The sequence below is a fragment of the Chiloscyllium plagiosum genome, chromosome 12 (assembly GCF_004010195.1).
Source record: "Chiloscyllium plagiosum isolate BGI_BamShark_2017 chromosome 12, ASM401019v2, whole genome shotgun sequence".
NCBI lineage: Eukaryota > Metazoa > Chordata > Chondrichthyes > Orectolobiformes > Hemiscylliidae > Chiloscyllium > Chiloscyllium plagiosum.
The window spans coordinates 79424772-79441688 of NC_057721.1; the positions used below are offsets into that span (position 1 = coordinate 79424772).

Here is a 16917-nt window from a genome sequence, read left to right on the forward strand (position 1 = left end):
GGGTTTCTGGACGTGTTTTGTCTGTTTGTTGGGGTTTCTTGCTCAGAAATCGGCGGACTGTGTTCATTTGGTACCCATTCTTTTTGCACACTATATAGGTGATTTTTCTCTGCTCTATGTAGTTCCTCTGTGCTGCAGTGTGTGGTGGTTCATTGAAGTAATGTTCTCATGCAGCTTCATTTGTGGGTGTTGGGATTATTGCTTCTGTAGTTCAGTATTTGGTCCGTAAGTGTTGTTTTTCTTTAGAAAACATGACCCACTCTCACTAGTACCCTTACATACAGATGAGGAAAGATACCACTTTGACTGGGACAACACATCCATCCTAGGACAAGCCAAACAGAGACATGCAGGAGAATGGCATGGCATTCCAACTGGAACTCTATCAACAAACACATTGACTTGGATCCTATTTACCACCCTCTGAGAAAAAGAACAGGAAATGACATCACCACAGAAAATGATATCACCCACCCAAGAAAACCTAAACATATAAATAGGAAGCGGGCCATAACACCAGTGCTTAATTGGAAGCTCACTGATGATGTTACCTAGTGTGGTGATGAAACATCGAAAACAAACCTTCCAGCTCAGCAGCAAACGTACATTCATGGTACTGATTCATCAGATGAGGGAAAGCAGGTCAGCAGGACATTTTGTTGCCCATGTTTGACCAAATGCCATGATACTTCATGGAGTCCAGAGTTAATTTTACCATGTGCAGAACACCTGGGGAGTCTGCTCTGCTGGTGGACAGTACAAATGAAAGGATGATGATACAAGTGTCTGGGACAACATCTGTAACAGACGAAATCAGTGAAGCTGACTATATCAGATTGTTGTTTGACTATTTTGTGGCACAATTCTCCAAATTTTGGCAGGCGTCTCCAGCTGTTTGTGGGGAAGGAGGACTTCACATATCTGACAGAAGTGATTTTCCCATTATCCTTTCTGGTACCTAGCTTGATGACTAGTAGCCCTTCTTAGGTCTCTGTTATAGTGCAACCCAATGAGGCACTAAAACGTGTAAAGCAAAATAACTTTTCAAGATAAGGCAGTGTGCAACAGCATTTAATGTGCAAAAGAGACAATGAATTAGCCAGCTATGAATTTATTGGTATTCCCATCTTCACAGCAGGAACAAGCAGTCGAAGGCATCGTGGCTTGGTGTACTGCCAATCCACTCAACCATGCCACCCTCAAACACAGCTCCCACCAATAGCAAAATTACAGGTGAGTCTACCATATAGGGGTCCCAAGTGCAATAATTAGTTACATATCATTCAATCATAAACTAAAACCAATGAAGTATAAAGTGACCTAATGCACTAAAATCATCAGTTCAAATTGCTCCTATTCGTAATGTTGCCGGTGTGAAGAGAGCTGGAACCAGCAAAAAGGGTACTCCAGTTGCAAAAAGTTTTAAAGCTTCTCTCCACATACATCCCAACTTTGCAAGTGACATTAAAAGTATTTCACAGTATGAGTGGAGTGTTCATGAAATGCTTCAGACACCCATAAATAAATACTTTACTCAACTCTCTGTGATAACTCTATTACCACTAATCCACCTTTGTGGCACCAATATTCTCAGGACCACATCCTCCACCTACATAATCTTACATCAGGCTTATGGATTTGAGCGTACAATCCAACTTATCACCTGAACAGGTGTCAAGATATGTTTCTTGTCTAGTGTTACAAAACTGGTCTTATTTCTGTCAGGTCTTTCACACATCTTTACCAGAGATCAAAGGTAAGAGCCTCTACTCTGAGCTCAATCTACTCCCACCCTCTCTCTTATCAGTATTTCTTCTTTTTGGATTTATGCTTTTTGTACTGACGGCTCCGCTGCTTGCTGGCTGTCTGGAGCTTTTCCATGTTTTTGTTGTCACTGTCGCTGTCTGATTCCCTCGCCTGTCCTCCTCCACCACTGCTGGAGCAGTTCCCAAGGACTGGGTCCCTCTGTAGACGATTTTCCCACGCAGGCTGATGTGACCTGGACATATACTCTGGCATCGGATCGAAATGGGGCATCTGAGCTGGGAGGCCCACGTGTGCCATTGCCTGATAGTATTGCTGCTGCTGAGCCATCTGAGAATTGATGTGATACTGCTGCAGGGCATACGTGTTCATCTGAAAAGAGGAGCAGACCAGAATGGTGACCCACTGCAAGATTTCAGCCCCCGTCCCATCTCCGTTCTGCCCACCCCAGACAACACCATGTTCCCCTCCCCCTCTGTGCGCACTGAAGATATCCACAGTCCAGTTTTGCAAGCACTGGTTCCCCTCAGACACGCTGAGCCAAGCATGGTCATCTTCTTCCACAAGATTGTTTGGAATTTAACCACCAGCTTGTCCAGCGACAGTGTAAGCCCAAGCCCCCTAGCCCAATGACATTGCCAACATTGGCATAAGGTGCAGCAGCAGTGGGATCGTGGGATCGAAGCTGGGGAGACAAGAAGATGAGACCCAGGGAGTGTTACTCAACAGGTTCAAAGCTCAGGCTAACTCTCATGTATTGAACTCGGTTTTGACCTGGAGAGGTGACCAGTGAAGTACAGAGCCAGGTTATTAACAGAACGGAATGACCAGGACCATGAACAATGAAAAAATAAAAGACTTGCATTTATATAGTGCCTTCTACAACCTCAGGATGTCCCAAAGAGTTTTACAGCTAATGGAGTGCTGTCTTGTTGTAATGTTGGAAGTGCAACATATAACCACAGCATAGATAGATCAGAATAATACTGGCACTAATAGCATTAAATTATGAGGTAATGTTGTACAAACTAAACTAATATTCTCTCTCTCCGCACCACCAGGTAAAGATTTAGGGGTGATTCAGATGACCAATAGGCTTGATGGAGAGAAACTATTTCCCATAATGAACAGATGATCAAGAGCATGTGGATGCAACCTTAAAATGAGAGCCAGTACATTTAGGGGCTTTGTCAGGAAGCACTGCTTCCCTCAAAGGAAGTGGAAACCCACAACCCCTGCCCCCAAAAAAACTGTTGATGCTGGGGCTCAACTGAAAATTCTGAAGTGAGTTATACTTTGTTATGAAAGGTTGGCAAAGGACATGGAACCAAGGTGAGAAGGTGGAGTAAAGATATAGATCAGCCATCGTCTAATTTAGTGACAAAAATCCACAATGGATGAATGGCCTCCTATTGTTCCTATATTCGCCTCTAAACCAGAACAGTGAGAAGAACCTTTCTGTCTTCTTCAAAAGTTCCACTGGCCTTGATAATGTTTGATCTGAAAGACCCACTGTCCAGTGTGCAACACCCATTCAGCAGTGCATTGTCAGCCTAGAGTTTGTGCTCAAACCTTCTCGCAGAGTGCTTCAGAGAACATCTCTGGGACACCCGCACCAACCGACCCCACCGCCCCTTGGCCAGACATTTCAACTCTCCCTCCCGCTCTGCCGAGGACATGCAGGTCCTGGGCTTCCTCCATCGCCACTCCCTCACCACCTGACATCTGGAGGAAGAACGCCTCATTTTCCCTCCCATTTATCTCTACACCCCGGAGGCTCCCAGCTAATTCCTGATGAAGGGCTTTTGCCCAAAACATCGATTTTCCTGCTCCTCAGATGCTGCATGACCTGCTGTGCTTTTCCAACACCACACTAATCTTGACTCAAACCTCAGTCAGTCAATGAGTGAGCTTATATAGTTATTCAATAGGTTTATGGAGAACAGATAAATAGATTGCCAATGGGATGCTCATTACACGGTCCAGCTAAGCTACAACTCCATCATCTTCCAGTACCAATTTCCATTTCAGCTTCATCCACCTGATCCCTTCTGTGACTGAAATCATCTTTTTCTAATGCCTTCAATCCCGGACAAGTCCCAACTTGTCTAACAATAATCTGCACATGCCCATTATACCTACTCTTGCCAATCATCCCAAACTGCTAATCCCAAGGGATTCCAAACTGGCCTACTATCACCAGTGGATTGTCAGCCATCTTATTCCCACATTATACTTCAATACAATACTGTACGTAAATTTCTGTATAAATCTGTTAAAATTTTAATGAATTAAAATTCGCAAAAGCAGCCATTTGGAATATTGAGCTTTCTAACAACAAAATTCTGTGGAACAGCTACTTCCATGGCCTGATTATAAGTTCATATTTATTTTACAATTAATTTTCAAAACTACACACTTCAGCAACAGAACCATTCTGTGCTGACATGCTCCTGCCCTCTGCCCACCAGGGGAAACAGTTTCTCTTCCTTTAAGTCACCCCCTAAGTCTTTACTCTGGGTGAGAGAATACAAGTTTAGTTTGTGTAACATTATCTCATAAGTTAACCCTTTCAGACCTAATATTCTTCTGGTGCAGCTGTGCTGTAGTAGCATACCTATATTTCTAACATTACTTTGGTTAATTTTTCCATCATTATAAAACTGCATAACCTTCAGTAACTGTAACCCTTTGATATATGGTTTACCCTCTGATAAAATAATGAACCCTTTGATACATCCCCAGATTAAATAGTGTGCTCTTTGATAAGACAAATACACTTTCTCACAAAATAGTGTACCATCTGATAAAGTACTCGCTGTTACACAAATTATTGTCTAACAAGAACAGTGCCCTTTCTGACATATCGTCTGGCAAATTATTGTCCTCTGTGATAATGACTTACTCTCTGAAAAAACAATGTACCCCTGTGTTGTAATAGTGTAACGTCTGATAAACAGTGTACCCTCTGACTTACCAATAGCAGCTTCACGGAGGATTTTCTAGTATATGTAAAAATGGTACATGTGCGTGCATTTTGTCCATCATAATCCAGATGTCACACTTTGTTACAGATGCAAAACAAGCTTTAAAAAAGAGAAAGAAAGCCAGTCACCTATTGGTTCTGACCCAGGGCCTGAATCTGAGTATTTTCCAATCCTCACTGTTCCCTTGTGTAACAATTAAACTCAAAATCGATCTGCCAGCCTGTACTTACGCAATAATTAAACTCTACCGCCTTCACTAATTGACCTTAGCAGTATTTGGGGTGGCATGGTGGCTCAGTGGTTACCACTGCTGCCTCACAGCACCAGGGTCCCAGGTTCGATTCCAGTGACTGTATAAAGTTTGCAAATTCTCCCCGTGTCTGCGTGGGTTTCCTCCGGGTTTCCTCCCATAGTCCAAAGATGTGTAGGTCAAGTGAATTGGCCATGCTAATTTGCCCATAGTGTCAGGGGCATTAGTCAGAGGAAAATGGGTCTGGGTGGGTTACCTTTCAGAGGGTCAGTGTGGACTGGTTGGGCTGATGGGCCTGATTCCACACTGTAGGGAATCTAATCTATTATAACATATTGTAAATCACAGTCTCACAGGAAGTGAGGACTGCAAATGCTGGAGAGTCAGAGTTAAAAAGTGTAGCACTGGAAAAGCACAGCAGGTCAGGCAGCAGGAGAGTCGGCATTTCGGGCATAAACCCTTCACAACTATCAGTCAGCAAAAATGCCTCACAGTTAATATTTATAATTTGTTTTAATATTAGATTGTTTTCTTTTCATCAAGCTCACACCACCTCTGCTCCTGGATCTTGGTTAATATTGTTAGTGGATCACTAGTGGGGTTTTCTTTTAGATTAAAAGAGTAAATGTAAGGTTTATAAATACTGTCCTCTTCCATTGCAATTCCCCAGCTCAGCACATCTGCTAATGGAACCCAGATCCATGCCTGTCATCTTCAGACAAATCTGTTCTGGTGAACTCTACTCTCTTGGAAGGCTTGCCATTCAAGATCTATGAATTTCAAATAGCACCCATATCTCAATTTCCTCTAAATTCCGTTCATCCTCTGCTGGCTAACCTTGGTCTAAAACCTTCCATTTTAAAATCCCTAATCTTGTGTTAAAATCTCTTCACAACAGAGCTTCTCTACTCTTGAAAGTCTCTACCATCTCTTGAATGATCCCTCCACTCCTCTGCCTCTTTCTGCACATGTGTTCTTTGAGCCCACAGGTGAGGCTGCTTAGACCTCAGACTCTGAAATGTCTCCTTAAAGTCTTTTGCCTCTCCCCCCACCTTTTAAAGATGTCTGTTCCAACCCACTTCTTCGACCAAGCTTTGATCACCTACTCTCACAACCACGTCTTTGCCTCAGCATCCACTTTAACGGATTATGTCTCTGCAAAGCACCATGGGACGTTCCTGCACATTAAAGTCACTATATAAATGCAAGCTGCTGTTGTAAGGAATACAATCTATGTCCTTGAAAAAGCTGCAGATTACCTATTGTACAAGACTATAGGCCTGACAGACTTCGAAGGTCCACTCCATTGGGCTTCATAACTTCATACTTACCATAGTTTGCCAGTAGTAAGGGTCAGGGTTGAAGTGGTTGTTCATGGAGTATGGCGGAGTTGGATACAGTGAAGAACCTGGTCTGTCTTGGAATGGAGAGTTCCTAAAACAGAACACAGTAAATGTGTTATTAGAAGACTGAAGGAGACAAGGAGGGACATGTACATGACCCTTGCACTATAACGGCAGCAAGGTTTTAAAATATTCGCCTTGACTCTCAAATCCCTCCATGGCCTCACCCTATTGGTTTCTCTGCAAACTTATCCAGTTTTAGAATTCTCCAAGATCTCTGTGCCCCTCCAGTTCCGGTGTTCAGTGCATTCCTGACTTTCATCGCTCCACCTCTGGCAGTTTCAGCTGTCGGGCCCCAAAGTCTGGAGCGCTCTCTTAAAACTATCCTATCACTTTCATATTCATTTAAAACCATCCTTAAAGCCTACCTGTTATCCCAACATCGGTCAGTCCAAAAATCGGTTTCAGGTGCTATATAAATGCAGGTTGTAAGCGCATACAGAACGACAGAGGACTATACCATTTGGACCAAGAGGGATAATTAAACTTCACAGAGGTTCCTCACCTGAATACATTTCTATCCCGTTTTCTCTTGGTAATCATCCAGTTACAGTTTGACCGCATTCAAGCGTTTTGTCTGAATGATTTCCTGAGGTGACAAGTTTCACATTCTAAGCAGTGAGAAATTAAATTGCTCCTTATTTCTTTATCTCGGGAGTCTGAAAACTACAGCGTCAAAGACTCTTAACATGAAAAACTCCTTTAAGAAATGAAATTAAGAAAAATAATTGTAAGTAGTTTTTTTTATTATGGAGGTAAAAGTCTAAATGCTGTGCAGCAACTTTATGGTTTCAAATCATTGTATATAAAAAAAATTATGTTCTAAGCAAACTTGTTTGAAAGGTATGGCGATACCATGATTATAGACTATACCTTAGGTTTGGTGACAAATTTTTATGCTATGACCACGGTTTTGTCTTTAATTCTGCAGTGAGTAACTATCTTCCTGTCTCCCTAAACCCTGTCAAGGCACAAGTCAGGAGTGATGGGATATTCTCCATATTCCTGGATGTGTGCAGCTCCAAAGACACTCGGCATCATCAAACACAGCCGATCTGACTGAGATCCCATCTAGCACCTTCAACACTTATGCTCTTCACCTCTAATACACATGGCAGTAGTCTGCACCCCAATGAAATGCACTGCAATAAGATGGCAGGGATTGGGTTGGGGGTGGGGGTACTGTGTTGTTGCAACATCAAATTGACAGAATGTGTAAATTGCTCAGAGATGCTCACCTGGCCCTATTGAGAGCCAACTCCTTTGTTTGATTTTCATGTCCCCATTTCCAGCAACATTGGGAACCTTCCAAATTTCCAAACAGAGCCTTATGACACCATCACAGCCGAGATAGGAAACTAAGTGACATGGGCTTATTGAATTGCGCCAGCCAACAGATTGATGTTCCAACACACTCTGCTACAAACTACCAGGGTAGATCTCTTCCTTTGATTAATACGTATTAATATCCCACCCCCCCCCCCCACCCCCGGAGTTGGTTAACTCAGTTGGCAGTATGACTGGTTTGTAATGCCGTGATGCCAACAGCATGTGTTCAATTCCATACCTGCTGTGGTTACCATAAAGACTCCACCTTCTCAACCTCGCTCCCTCACCTTAGGCATGGTGACCCTCAGGTTAAACAACCACCAGTCATCTCTCTCTCTCTCTCTAACAAGAGAGCAGCCCTTTGGCCCTCTGGGACTATGCTGACTATATTTAATACCTTGTTTTCTTTCACTCCTTCTCTCCTGGTTCTTGCATTCCTTAGATATAGCAGCCTGAAAAGGATCCAGTATGAGGTCTCAAAAACCTCTAGAACCTCCAGAAAGGTCTCACATTTTGCTTTGTAGCAATGGAAAAGGTTTATTCTGTACCTGAAGCTCTCTTGTGGTGCTCGGCATGGAGTGTTTTCTACTCCCAAGTGTGCTGTGCTTGGTTCCACTGTGTGGGAGCTCCCTGAAACACAGACAAACACATCTGGCCAAATACTATTACAAAACACATTGTCACAGTTAAACTCATTAGTTACAATGCACTGTCAAAAAAATCTCAAGCTGCAAACCTTGTTTTACACAATACAATGTCAGTATTAGAAAGATAGGACTCTTCAAGGAACAACCAGAACAGCTTCACAGCTGACTGAAAGTAGCATTGGACTTTATATTCAAATTATTACCTGGTTGGTAAAAGAAAACTGGGTAGGCCCCTTCCAATTCCATTTTAATTTAGTCCCCTCCCTCTCTTCTTACCCTCTGCAATGTTTGTTCTTGTTGCCCTGTTCCTGGTGTGTGATGTGTCTTGTTAATTGCTGGTTTAGCAGATTATTTGGTGGTGGGTCATCAGGCGCTCTGGTGATGTAGTGGTAATGGCCCTAAATCTGAAGTGGGAGACGTGGATTCAGGCTGTACCTGCTCCAGAGGCCATACCCGCTCTCTGAAAAAGCTGATTAGAAAATATCAAGAACGGGGTCCTTGTTATTGTGCACTGCCCCTGGCAAGCACTGCTTGCAATTTGTCAATTGTTAAATAGGTGAGTTGGTGGTTTATCCACAAATAAATTGGGTCCTTGGAGGGATCTCATGGTGCAATGGTTTATTCTTACCAATGGTTGGAGGCCTGGCCTCCTGCTTCAGAGGACCTGTGATTGAGTTAAAAAACAAACTAGGTTCTTGAGTGAGTGATTTGACAGTAGATCTTTTTGTTTTAGAAAAGATTGTTCTTATGTGGACATGTGTGCATCATCTCTCTCTCTCTCTCCCATACTATTTTGATTTATTCCCTCGCTCTTTTCCTATCTTTCTTTGATTTTTGTTTAAGAAGGGTAGCAGGAATAATCCAGGTTATTATAGACCAGTGAGACTGATGTCAGTCGTAGGGAAGATACTGGAGGAGCTACTGAGGGATAGGATCAATTCCCATTTGGAAGAAAATGGGCTTATCAGTGATGAACAGCATGGTTTTGTGCAGGGAAGGTCATGTCTTATCAACTTAGTAGAATTCTTTGAGGAGGTGACAAAGTTGATTGATGAGGGAAGGACTGCAGATGTCATATACATGAACTTTAGTAAGGCATTTGAAAAGGTTCCCCATGGTAAGCTGATGGGAGAAAGTGAAGTCACTTGGAGTCCAGGATAGATGGCTGGATGGATAGAAAACTTGCTGGGCAGCAGGAGACAGAGAGTAGTAGTGGAAGGGAGTTTCTCAAAATGGAGACCTGTGACCAGCAATGTTCCACAGGGAGCTGTGCTGGGACCACTGTTGTTTGTAATGTATGTAAATGATTTGGAGGAAGGTGTAGATGGTCTGAGTAGCAAGTTTGCTGATGACACTAAGATTGCTTGTGTAGCAGATAGTGAAGGGGACTGTCAGAGAATACAGCAGAATATAGAAAGATCGGAGAGCTGGGCAGAGAAATGGCAGATGGAGTTCAATCCAGGCAAATACGAGGTAATGTATTTTGGAAGATCCATTTCAAAAGTGGAATATACGGTAAATGGAAAAGTCCTGGGAAAAATTGATGTAGAGAGAGATCTGGATGTTCAGGACCATTGTTCCCTGTAGGTGGCAATGCAGGTTGACAGAGTGGTCAAGAAGACATACAGCATGCTTTCCTTCATCAGACGGTGTACTGAGTACAAGAGTCAGCAGGTCATGTTACAGTTGTATAAGACTTTGGTTCAGCCACATTTGGAATACTGCATACGTTCTGGTCGCCACACTATCAAACAAATGTGGAGGCTTTGGAGAGGGTGCTGAGGAGGTTCACCAGGATGTTGCCTGGTGCGGAGGGTGCTAGCTATGAAGAGAGGTTGAGTAGATTAGGATTGTTTGCATTGGAAAGACGAAGGTTGAGGGGGACCTGATTGAGGTCTACAAAATCATGAGAGGTATCGACAGGGCGGGTAGCAAGGAGCTTTTTCCCAGAATGGGGCACTCAATTACTAGGGGTCACGAGTTCAAGGTGAGAGGGGAAAAGTTTAAGGGAGATATGCATGGAAAGTTCTTTACGTAGAGGGTGGTGGGGTACCTGGAACGCGGCGGAGACAGTAGAGGCAGGTACAAGAGCGTCAATTAGACAGATACCAGAATGGGCAGGGAGCAGAAGGATACTGATCCTTAGAAAATAGGCAGCAAGTTTAGATAGACAATCTGGATTGGCAGAGGCTTGGTGGGCCAAAAGATCTGTTCCTGTGCTCTAAATTTCTTTGTTACACTTAGATCAGGATCTGATACCCTGATTGATTTTCCTCCTCTCAGAATAGATCAGACTGAGATCAATGAAAGCGTGGAGTAGCACTCTTGCCCTAACTCACCTTTCCAGCTTGGTGATAAGGGAGGGACTTCCATGCTGTGAGGGGTGGTTTTCGGCTGTGATATTAAACAGGCTTTGTCTCAGGTCGGCATGAGAGATCCCATAGCAGTCATTTTGAAGGAGAGCACTGAAGCTCTCACTGGCATCCTGGGCCAATGCATTTCTCTCAGCAAAAATCATGAAAACAAATGATTTGGGACATTGATGTTTGTAACAGCTTGCTATCCACACGCTGGCTGCCACGTTTCCCACATTGTTAGTGTGGCCACACTTCCAAAGTAGTTTATTGGTTCAAGTGCTTTAGGACACCTTGAACTGGTGAAAGGTGCTATTTAAATGCAGGGCTGCCTTTACTGTCCACCACTACCAGAGCTATTCTGCTGTATAGTGACAGTGTTACAGCCAAACTGCCACTCAACAGGGAAAAACAGATGCTTTTTATTGTCAATTCTCCTTCCCAGTTCCCGGAATGCGTCACTCATTCCCAGTTCCCGGACTGCTCCAATCCTTCCCAGCTCCCGGACTCCCTCAATCTTTCCCAGCTCCAGACTCCCTCAATCATTCCCAGCTCCAGACTGCCTCAGTCTTTCCCTACTCCCGGACTCCCTCAGTCATTCCCAGCTCCCAGACTGCCTCACACATTCCCAGCTCCGGGACCGCTTCAGTCATTCCCAGTTCCCAGACTGCTTCAATCATTCCCAGCTCCCGGACTGCCTCAATCCTTCCCAGCTCCCGGACTGCCTCAATCCTTCCCAGCTTCCGGACAGCCTCAAGTATTTCGAGCTCCCGGACTGCTTCACTCATTCCCAGCTCCCAGACTGCCTCAATCATTCCCAGCTCCCAGACTGCTTCACTATTCCCAGCTCCCTGACTGCTTCAGTTATTCCCAGCTCCCAGACTGCTTCACTCATTCCCAGCTCCCTGACTGCTTCAGTTATTCCCAGCTCCCGGACTACTTCAGTCATTCCCAGTTCCCAGACTGCTTCAATCATTCCCAGCTCCCGGACTGCCTCACTATTCCCAGCTGCCTGACTGCTTCACTCATTCCCAGCTCCCGGACTGCTTCAGTCATTCCCAGTTCCCGGACTGCTTCAATCATTCCCAGCTCCCGGACTGCCTCAATCCTTCCCAGCTCCCGGACTGCCTCACTATTCCCAGCTCCCTGACTGCTTCAGTTATTCCCAGCTCCCGGAATGCTTCAGTCATTCCCAGTTCCCGGACTGCTTCAATCATTCCCAGCTCCCGGACTGCCTCAATCCTTCCCAGCTTCCGGACCGCCTCAAGTATTCCCAGCTCCCGGACTGCTTCACTCATTCCCAGTTCCCGGACTGCCTCAATCCTTCCCAGCTCCCGGACTGCCTCACTCATTCCCAGCTCCCGGACTGCCTCACTGATCCCAGCTCCCGGACTGCCTCACTCATTCCCAGCTCCCGGACCGCCTCACTCATTCCCAGCTCCCGGACTGCTTCAATCATTCCCAGCTCTCGGACTGCCTCAATCATTCCCAGCTCCCGGACTGCTTAAATCATTCCCAGATCTCGGACTGCCTCAATCATTTCCAGCTTTCGAACTGCCTCACTCATTCCCAGCTCCTGGACTGCTTCAGTCATTCCCAGCTCCCAGACTGCTTCAGTCATTCCCAGCTCCCAGACTGCTTCAGTCATACCCAGTTCCCGGACTGCTTCAAGCTACACAGCATTTACTGAGTGCAAAGGGCTCTGGCCACTTGGATGTCTGACGGATGGACCACTCTGGGGGGAAGCCAGGAGACTCTAACACTGTTCTACTTTCAATATAACAGAAACCAGGGCCTTGAAATCTCCTGGCTGTAACCTGTTAAAACGCAAAAGCATGTGACATACCAGAGCGAAACTGCAGATTCAGCGGTCTGCCATATAATCTGATTCCATTTAGCAAGGTGATGGCATATGGAACGGACTCGGTGTGCTTGAAGCAGACAAACCCATAGGTCTTCTGCCTGCCATCTTTGTCTTTAGCTATGTGCACCTTTGTCAAAGGTCCAGCCTGCAATCACACACACAAGTACAAGTCAGCTGACTGAGCTACCAGCACCACGTGAACTCACAGTACATTCATCCCAACGTGTCTGCAGTGCTTCCGTCTAAAGATATTTGGACAAGTACTTGGAAGACTCTTTGGGGAGAGAAGAGCAGAAACAACTTAGAAGCTCAGCCAAAGAGCTGGCAGAGACCTGTTGAACTGAATGGTCTCCTTCTGTGCAAAAACTTTGATTCAAAGAGATGAAATATGCTCCTGTTAACAAATAGGATTGAGAATTATTACAAGCATACAGTGGATAGGTGAGTTAGACGGGCCAATTGTCATCTGCCTGAATTCTGGAAGGAATGAGGGACTCAGTCATACAGCACGGAATCAGACCCTTCGGTCCAACCAGTCCGTGCTGACCATAATCCCAAACTAAACTAGTTGACTTCGGTAGATGAGAGAAGGCAGTTTTACTGGGGCTAGCAGTGAGAGCTGAGCATCATAGCTTCTGTGAAGGAAAAAGAATTTTACTTAGAATTATTAAATTAATACAGTCGTAAATAAATGTGAAATTCAGCTCAACAGACTCAAACCTTAGCTTTTAGCCATCTTCAAATCTTTTCCATCTAACTCCCTCAAGACAATTGCTATTTCTTCCTTTTACCTGTGATCTTCTACCTTCTCCTTAAAGACGTCTCTGCTGCCCACCTACTACTCTCTGTGGTCTCAAGTGACATGATTTGCTCGTAAAAGGAGGTTGTGCAGGGTGACACAGAGAAGGTGGGAGAACGGGACGAGGTAGACTGCTCATTTGGAGAGCTCAGTCAGCAATGAAATAATTCTGTGGTGCAGGAGTCCATCGAGAGATTTAAAAAAGGGGCAAAAAAAAAGAACAGTTCACTTTGTGCCATACTCATCAAAACCCTGAACATTCTGCCTTTTTGGACAACAGTGTATTCCAGACCCTGCCACCTGATGCACAATAAAAGTTTAGATCAGAGAGTGGTGCTGGAAAAGCACAGCAGGTCAGGCAGCATCCAGGAAGCAGAAAAATCGACGTTTCGGGCAAAAGCCCTTCCCTCAGGAATGAAGGCAGGGAGCATGCACGATAAAAACTGTTTGATACCAGAGACCAAAACAGAAATTGCTTGAAAAATTGTTTTTAAGAAGGTCACTGGACCCGAAATGTTAATGCTGCTTTCTCTCCATAGATGCTGCCAGACCTGCTGAGATTTTCCAGCAATTCCTGTTTTTGTTTCTGCTTTCCAGCTTCTGCAGTTCTTTAGTTTTTTGTTTGTTTGGAGGTTTATCGTTTGATGGCACAATCACAACGGCACAGCTGTCACAGACGTGGGTTCAAATCTCCGACCGGCATCTTTTTCCAGAGGGTGTTTAAGAAAGTTCATTTGAGCAATCTTTTCAAGGGAGTGACATTTACTTAGGGCTTGTGGGGTTGGCGCAAGGGTATTTTCAGGGAATTCAGGTCTGGGGGAGATTTTCAGGTTCGGATTTGGGGGAAGAGAGTATTTTTGGAATGCATTTGGTAGGAGTATTTCAGAGTGGGCTCTGGAAGGAATGAGGGACTCAGTCATACAGCATGGAATCAGACCCTTCGGTCCAACCAGTCCGTGCTGACCATAATCCCAAACAAAACTAGTCCCACCTGCCTGCGCTTGGTCTATATCTCTCCAAACATTTCCTATTCATGTATTTATCTAAATGGCTGTTCAACGTAGTAACTGTACTGGCATCCACTACTTCCTTTGGAGGTTCATTCCACAAACGAACCACTCTCTGTACAAAAAATTTGTCTTTCCTGTCCTTTTTAAATCTTTCTCATCTCACCTTAAATATACCCCCCCAGTCTTGAAATCCCCTACCCTAAGGAAAAGACATTTGCCACTCACCTTATCTATACCCATCATTATTTTATAAACCTCTGTAAGGTCACCCCTCAACCTCCGACACTCCATTGAAAAAAGTCCCAGCTTATCCAGCCTTTTTCTTTATAACTCAAACCCTGCATTCCTGGCAACATCCTGGTAAACCTCTTCTGAACGCTCTCCAGCTGAATAATATCCTTCCTATAACAGGGTGACCGGAACGAGACTCAATGTGTACAGAAATTATACTGGGGCACAACTTCAAGGGCAGCCCCTGGGCTAGATGATGTGGTGTAGATTTACGGATATTGGGGGGAGGGAGTGTGGATGGCATCTTCGGAGGTTCATATTTGGGGAAGAACATTTTTTTGGGATATTTCTCATGGATAGATTTTATGGAAATATTTCAGAATTGACTCTCACTAAAGAGTGGGTTTGAAGGTTTTCCAGGAGATTAAAAGTTGCAGGAGTTCTTTTTGTAGATATTTTGTAGAATACCTACAGTGTGGAAGCACGCCATTGGGCCCATTGATTCCACACCAACCCTCTGAATAGTACCTCAGCCAGACCCACCCCATCCCTGTATTTGCTGTGGCTAATCCACCTAACCTGCACATCTTTGGACTGTGGGAGGGAATCAAAGCACCCAGAGGAAACCCAGGCAGACATAGGGAGAATGTGCAAACTCAGACAGACTCCACAAATTCCCAGGGTGGAATCAAACCTGGCTCCCTGGTGGTGTGAGGAAACAGTGCTAACCACTGAGCCAAGTTCAGTATCCATGAGGATGGCCTCAACCAGGACCTTAGGTTCATGTCACACTACAGGTGACCCCACTGCACTACACGCTCTCTGTCTGTCTCTCTCTCTCTCACATACACACACACATTCCTACAGACCCATACACTCACGCAGACCCTCACTCATACACAAGCTCTCTCTCATATGCTCACACAGACACGGTCACTCATGCACCCTCTCACAGAATTATACCCTTTTACACTCACACTCATACACATACACTCTCACAGACACTCATATTCCCCGCCCCCCCAACACACACGCACAAGTTTGTGGGGTGAATTTGTATTTGCAGAATTATATTTTATTTTGCTCAAAAACTGCATGAATTAATGTAAGATTCTGTAAATCCATTTCTTAGAAATACAATCGGCCTGAACATTGGGGCACAGATAGCCTCACACAGGGCACCTCACACTTTCAAAGCAGAATCTGAGATGACGTGGCACCTATTGTTAAAGTTCACTTGAGAATGTAACTATGTTCTTGGATTTACACATGAAAGAACTAGTGCTTTCCAAATAAACCTGTTGGACTATAACCTGATGTGTGATTTTTAACTAACCACTGAGCTGCCCCAATTTTTTTCAAATAAAATTCCTGAGGGATAATTTTCAGGAGATAGATCTTCAGGCAATTAGATTTTCTGGGTATGACTTTTTTTAAAGAATATAGAACAGTACAGTTCAGCACAGTACAGGCCCTTCAGCCCTTGGTGTTGTGCCAACCTTTTATCCTACTCGAAGGTCAAACTAACCTACATACCCTTCATTTCACTAACATCCACACGCCTATCCAAGTCGCTTAAATGCCCGAATGGATCTGGAAGATATTACAGGTTGGGCTTCATTGTGATTAAGCAGTGTTATCAGGAATATTTTCAGGGTTAGGTCCAAAGGCATTTTGATGGGTATTTCAAGGATATTCTCAAGGGCATTTTCAGGGGTGTTATGAGCAGCACCTTCAGAGGTAATGAAGGAATATCCTGTGGGATATTTTCATTGGTATCTACAGGACTATTCTCATTGGGTACTTTCAGCTGTGTTCTGGGGGTGCATTCAGAGATGTTCTCGGTGGTACTGGAGGTATTCAAGGGTGCTCTTAGGGGAATCAAAAATGGAAATTGCTGGAAAAGCTCAGCAGGTCTGGCAGCATTTGTGGAGAGAAATCAGAGTTAACATTTCGGGTTGAGTGACCCTTCCTCAGAACCCACTGAACATGATGTAGATGGCTATGATCCTGGGTTGATTGAAAATACAAATGATGAAAGTTGGGTTGGAATCCACATGGATTAGTGGTGCTGGAAGAAGTCCCCACCACCAGGGATATATTTCCCTCCCCACCCCTTTCCGCAAAGACCGTTCCCTCCGTGACTACCTGGTCAGGTCCATGCCCCCCTACAACCCACCCTCCCATCCTGGCACCTTCCCCTGCCACCGCAGGAACTGCAAAACTTGCACCCACACCTCCTCCCTCACCTCTATCCAAGGCCCTAAAGGAGCCTTCCA

The 16917-nt window shown here is 44.6% G+C and overlaps 1 protein-coding gene across 2 annotated transcripts in view; it reads right to left on the reverse strand.

The window, feature by feature from the left end:
* Positions 1 to 1055: 1055 nt before the first annotated feature.
* The window catches only part of LOC122555429 (splicing regulator RBM11-like), a 17807-nt gene continuing 1945 nt past the window's right edge, over positions 1056 to 16917 (reverse strand). The window contains exons 2-6 of one of the 2 annotated variants that reach the window (XR_006313274.1): positions 12581 to 12743; positions 8282 to 8363; positions 6333 to 6435; positions 4742 to 4850; positions 2004 to 2136 (exon numbers count right to left, since the gene is read on the reverse strand). Coding sequence is in view for 1 of the 2 variants with exons in the window: in XM_043701423.1 (XP_043557358.1) it covers positions 1804 to 2136; positions 6333 to 6435; positions 8282 to 8363; positions 12581 to 12743 (681 nt within the window). In the remaining variant the exon portion in view is untranslated. Of the gene's footprint in view, positions 2137 to 4741; positions 4851 to 6332; positions 6436 to 8281; positions 8364 to 12580; positions 12744 to 16917 lie in introns of both variants that reach the window. The other variant, XM_043701423.1, reaches the window with a different exon arrangement.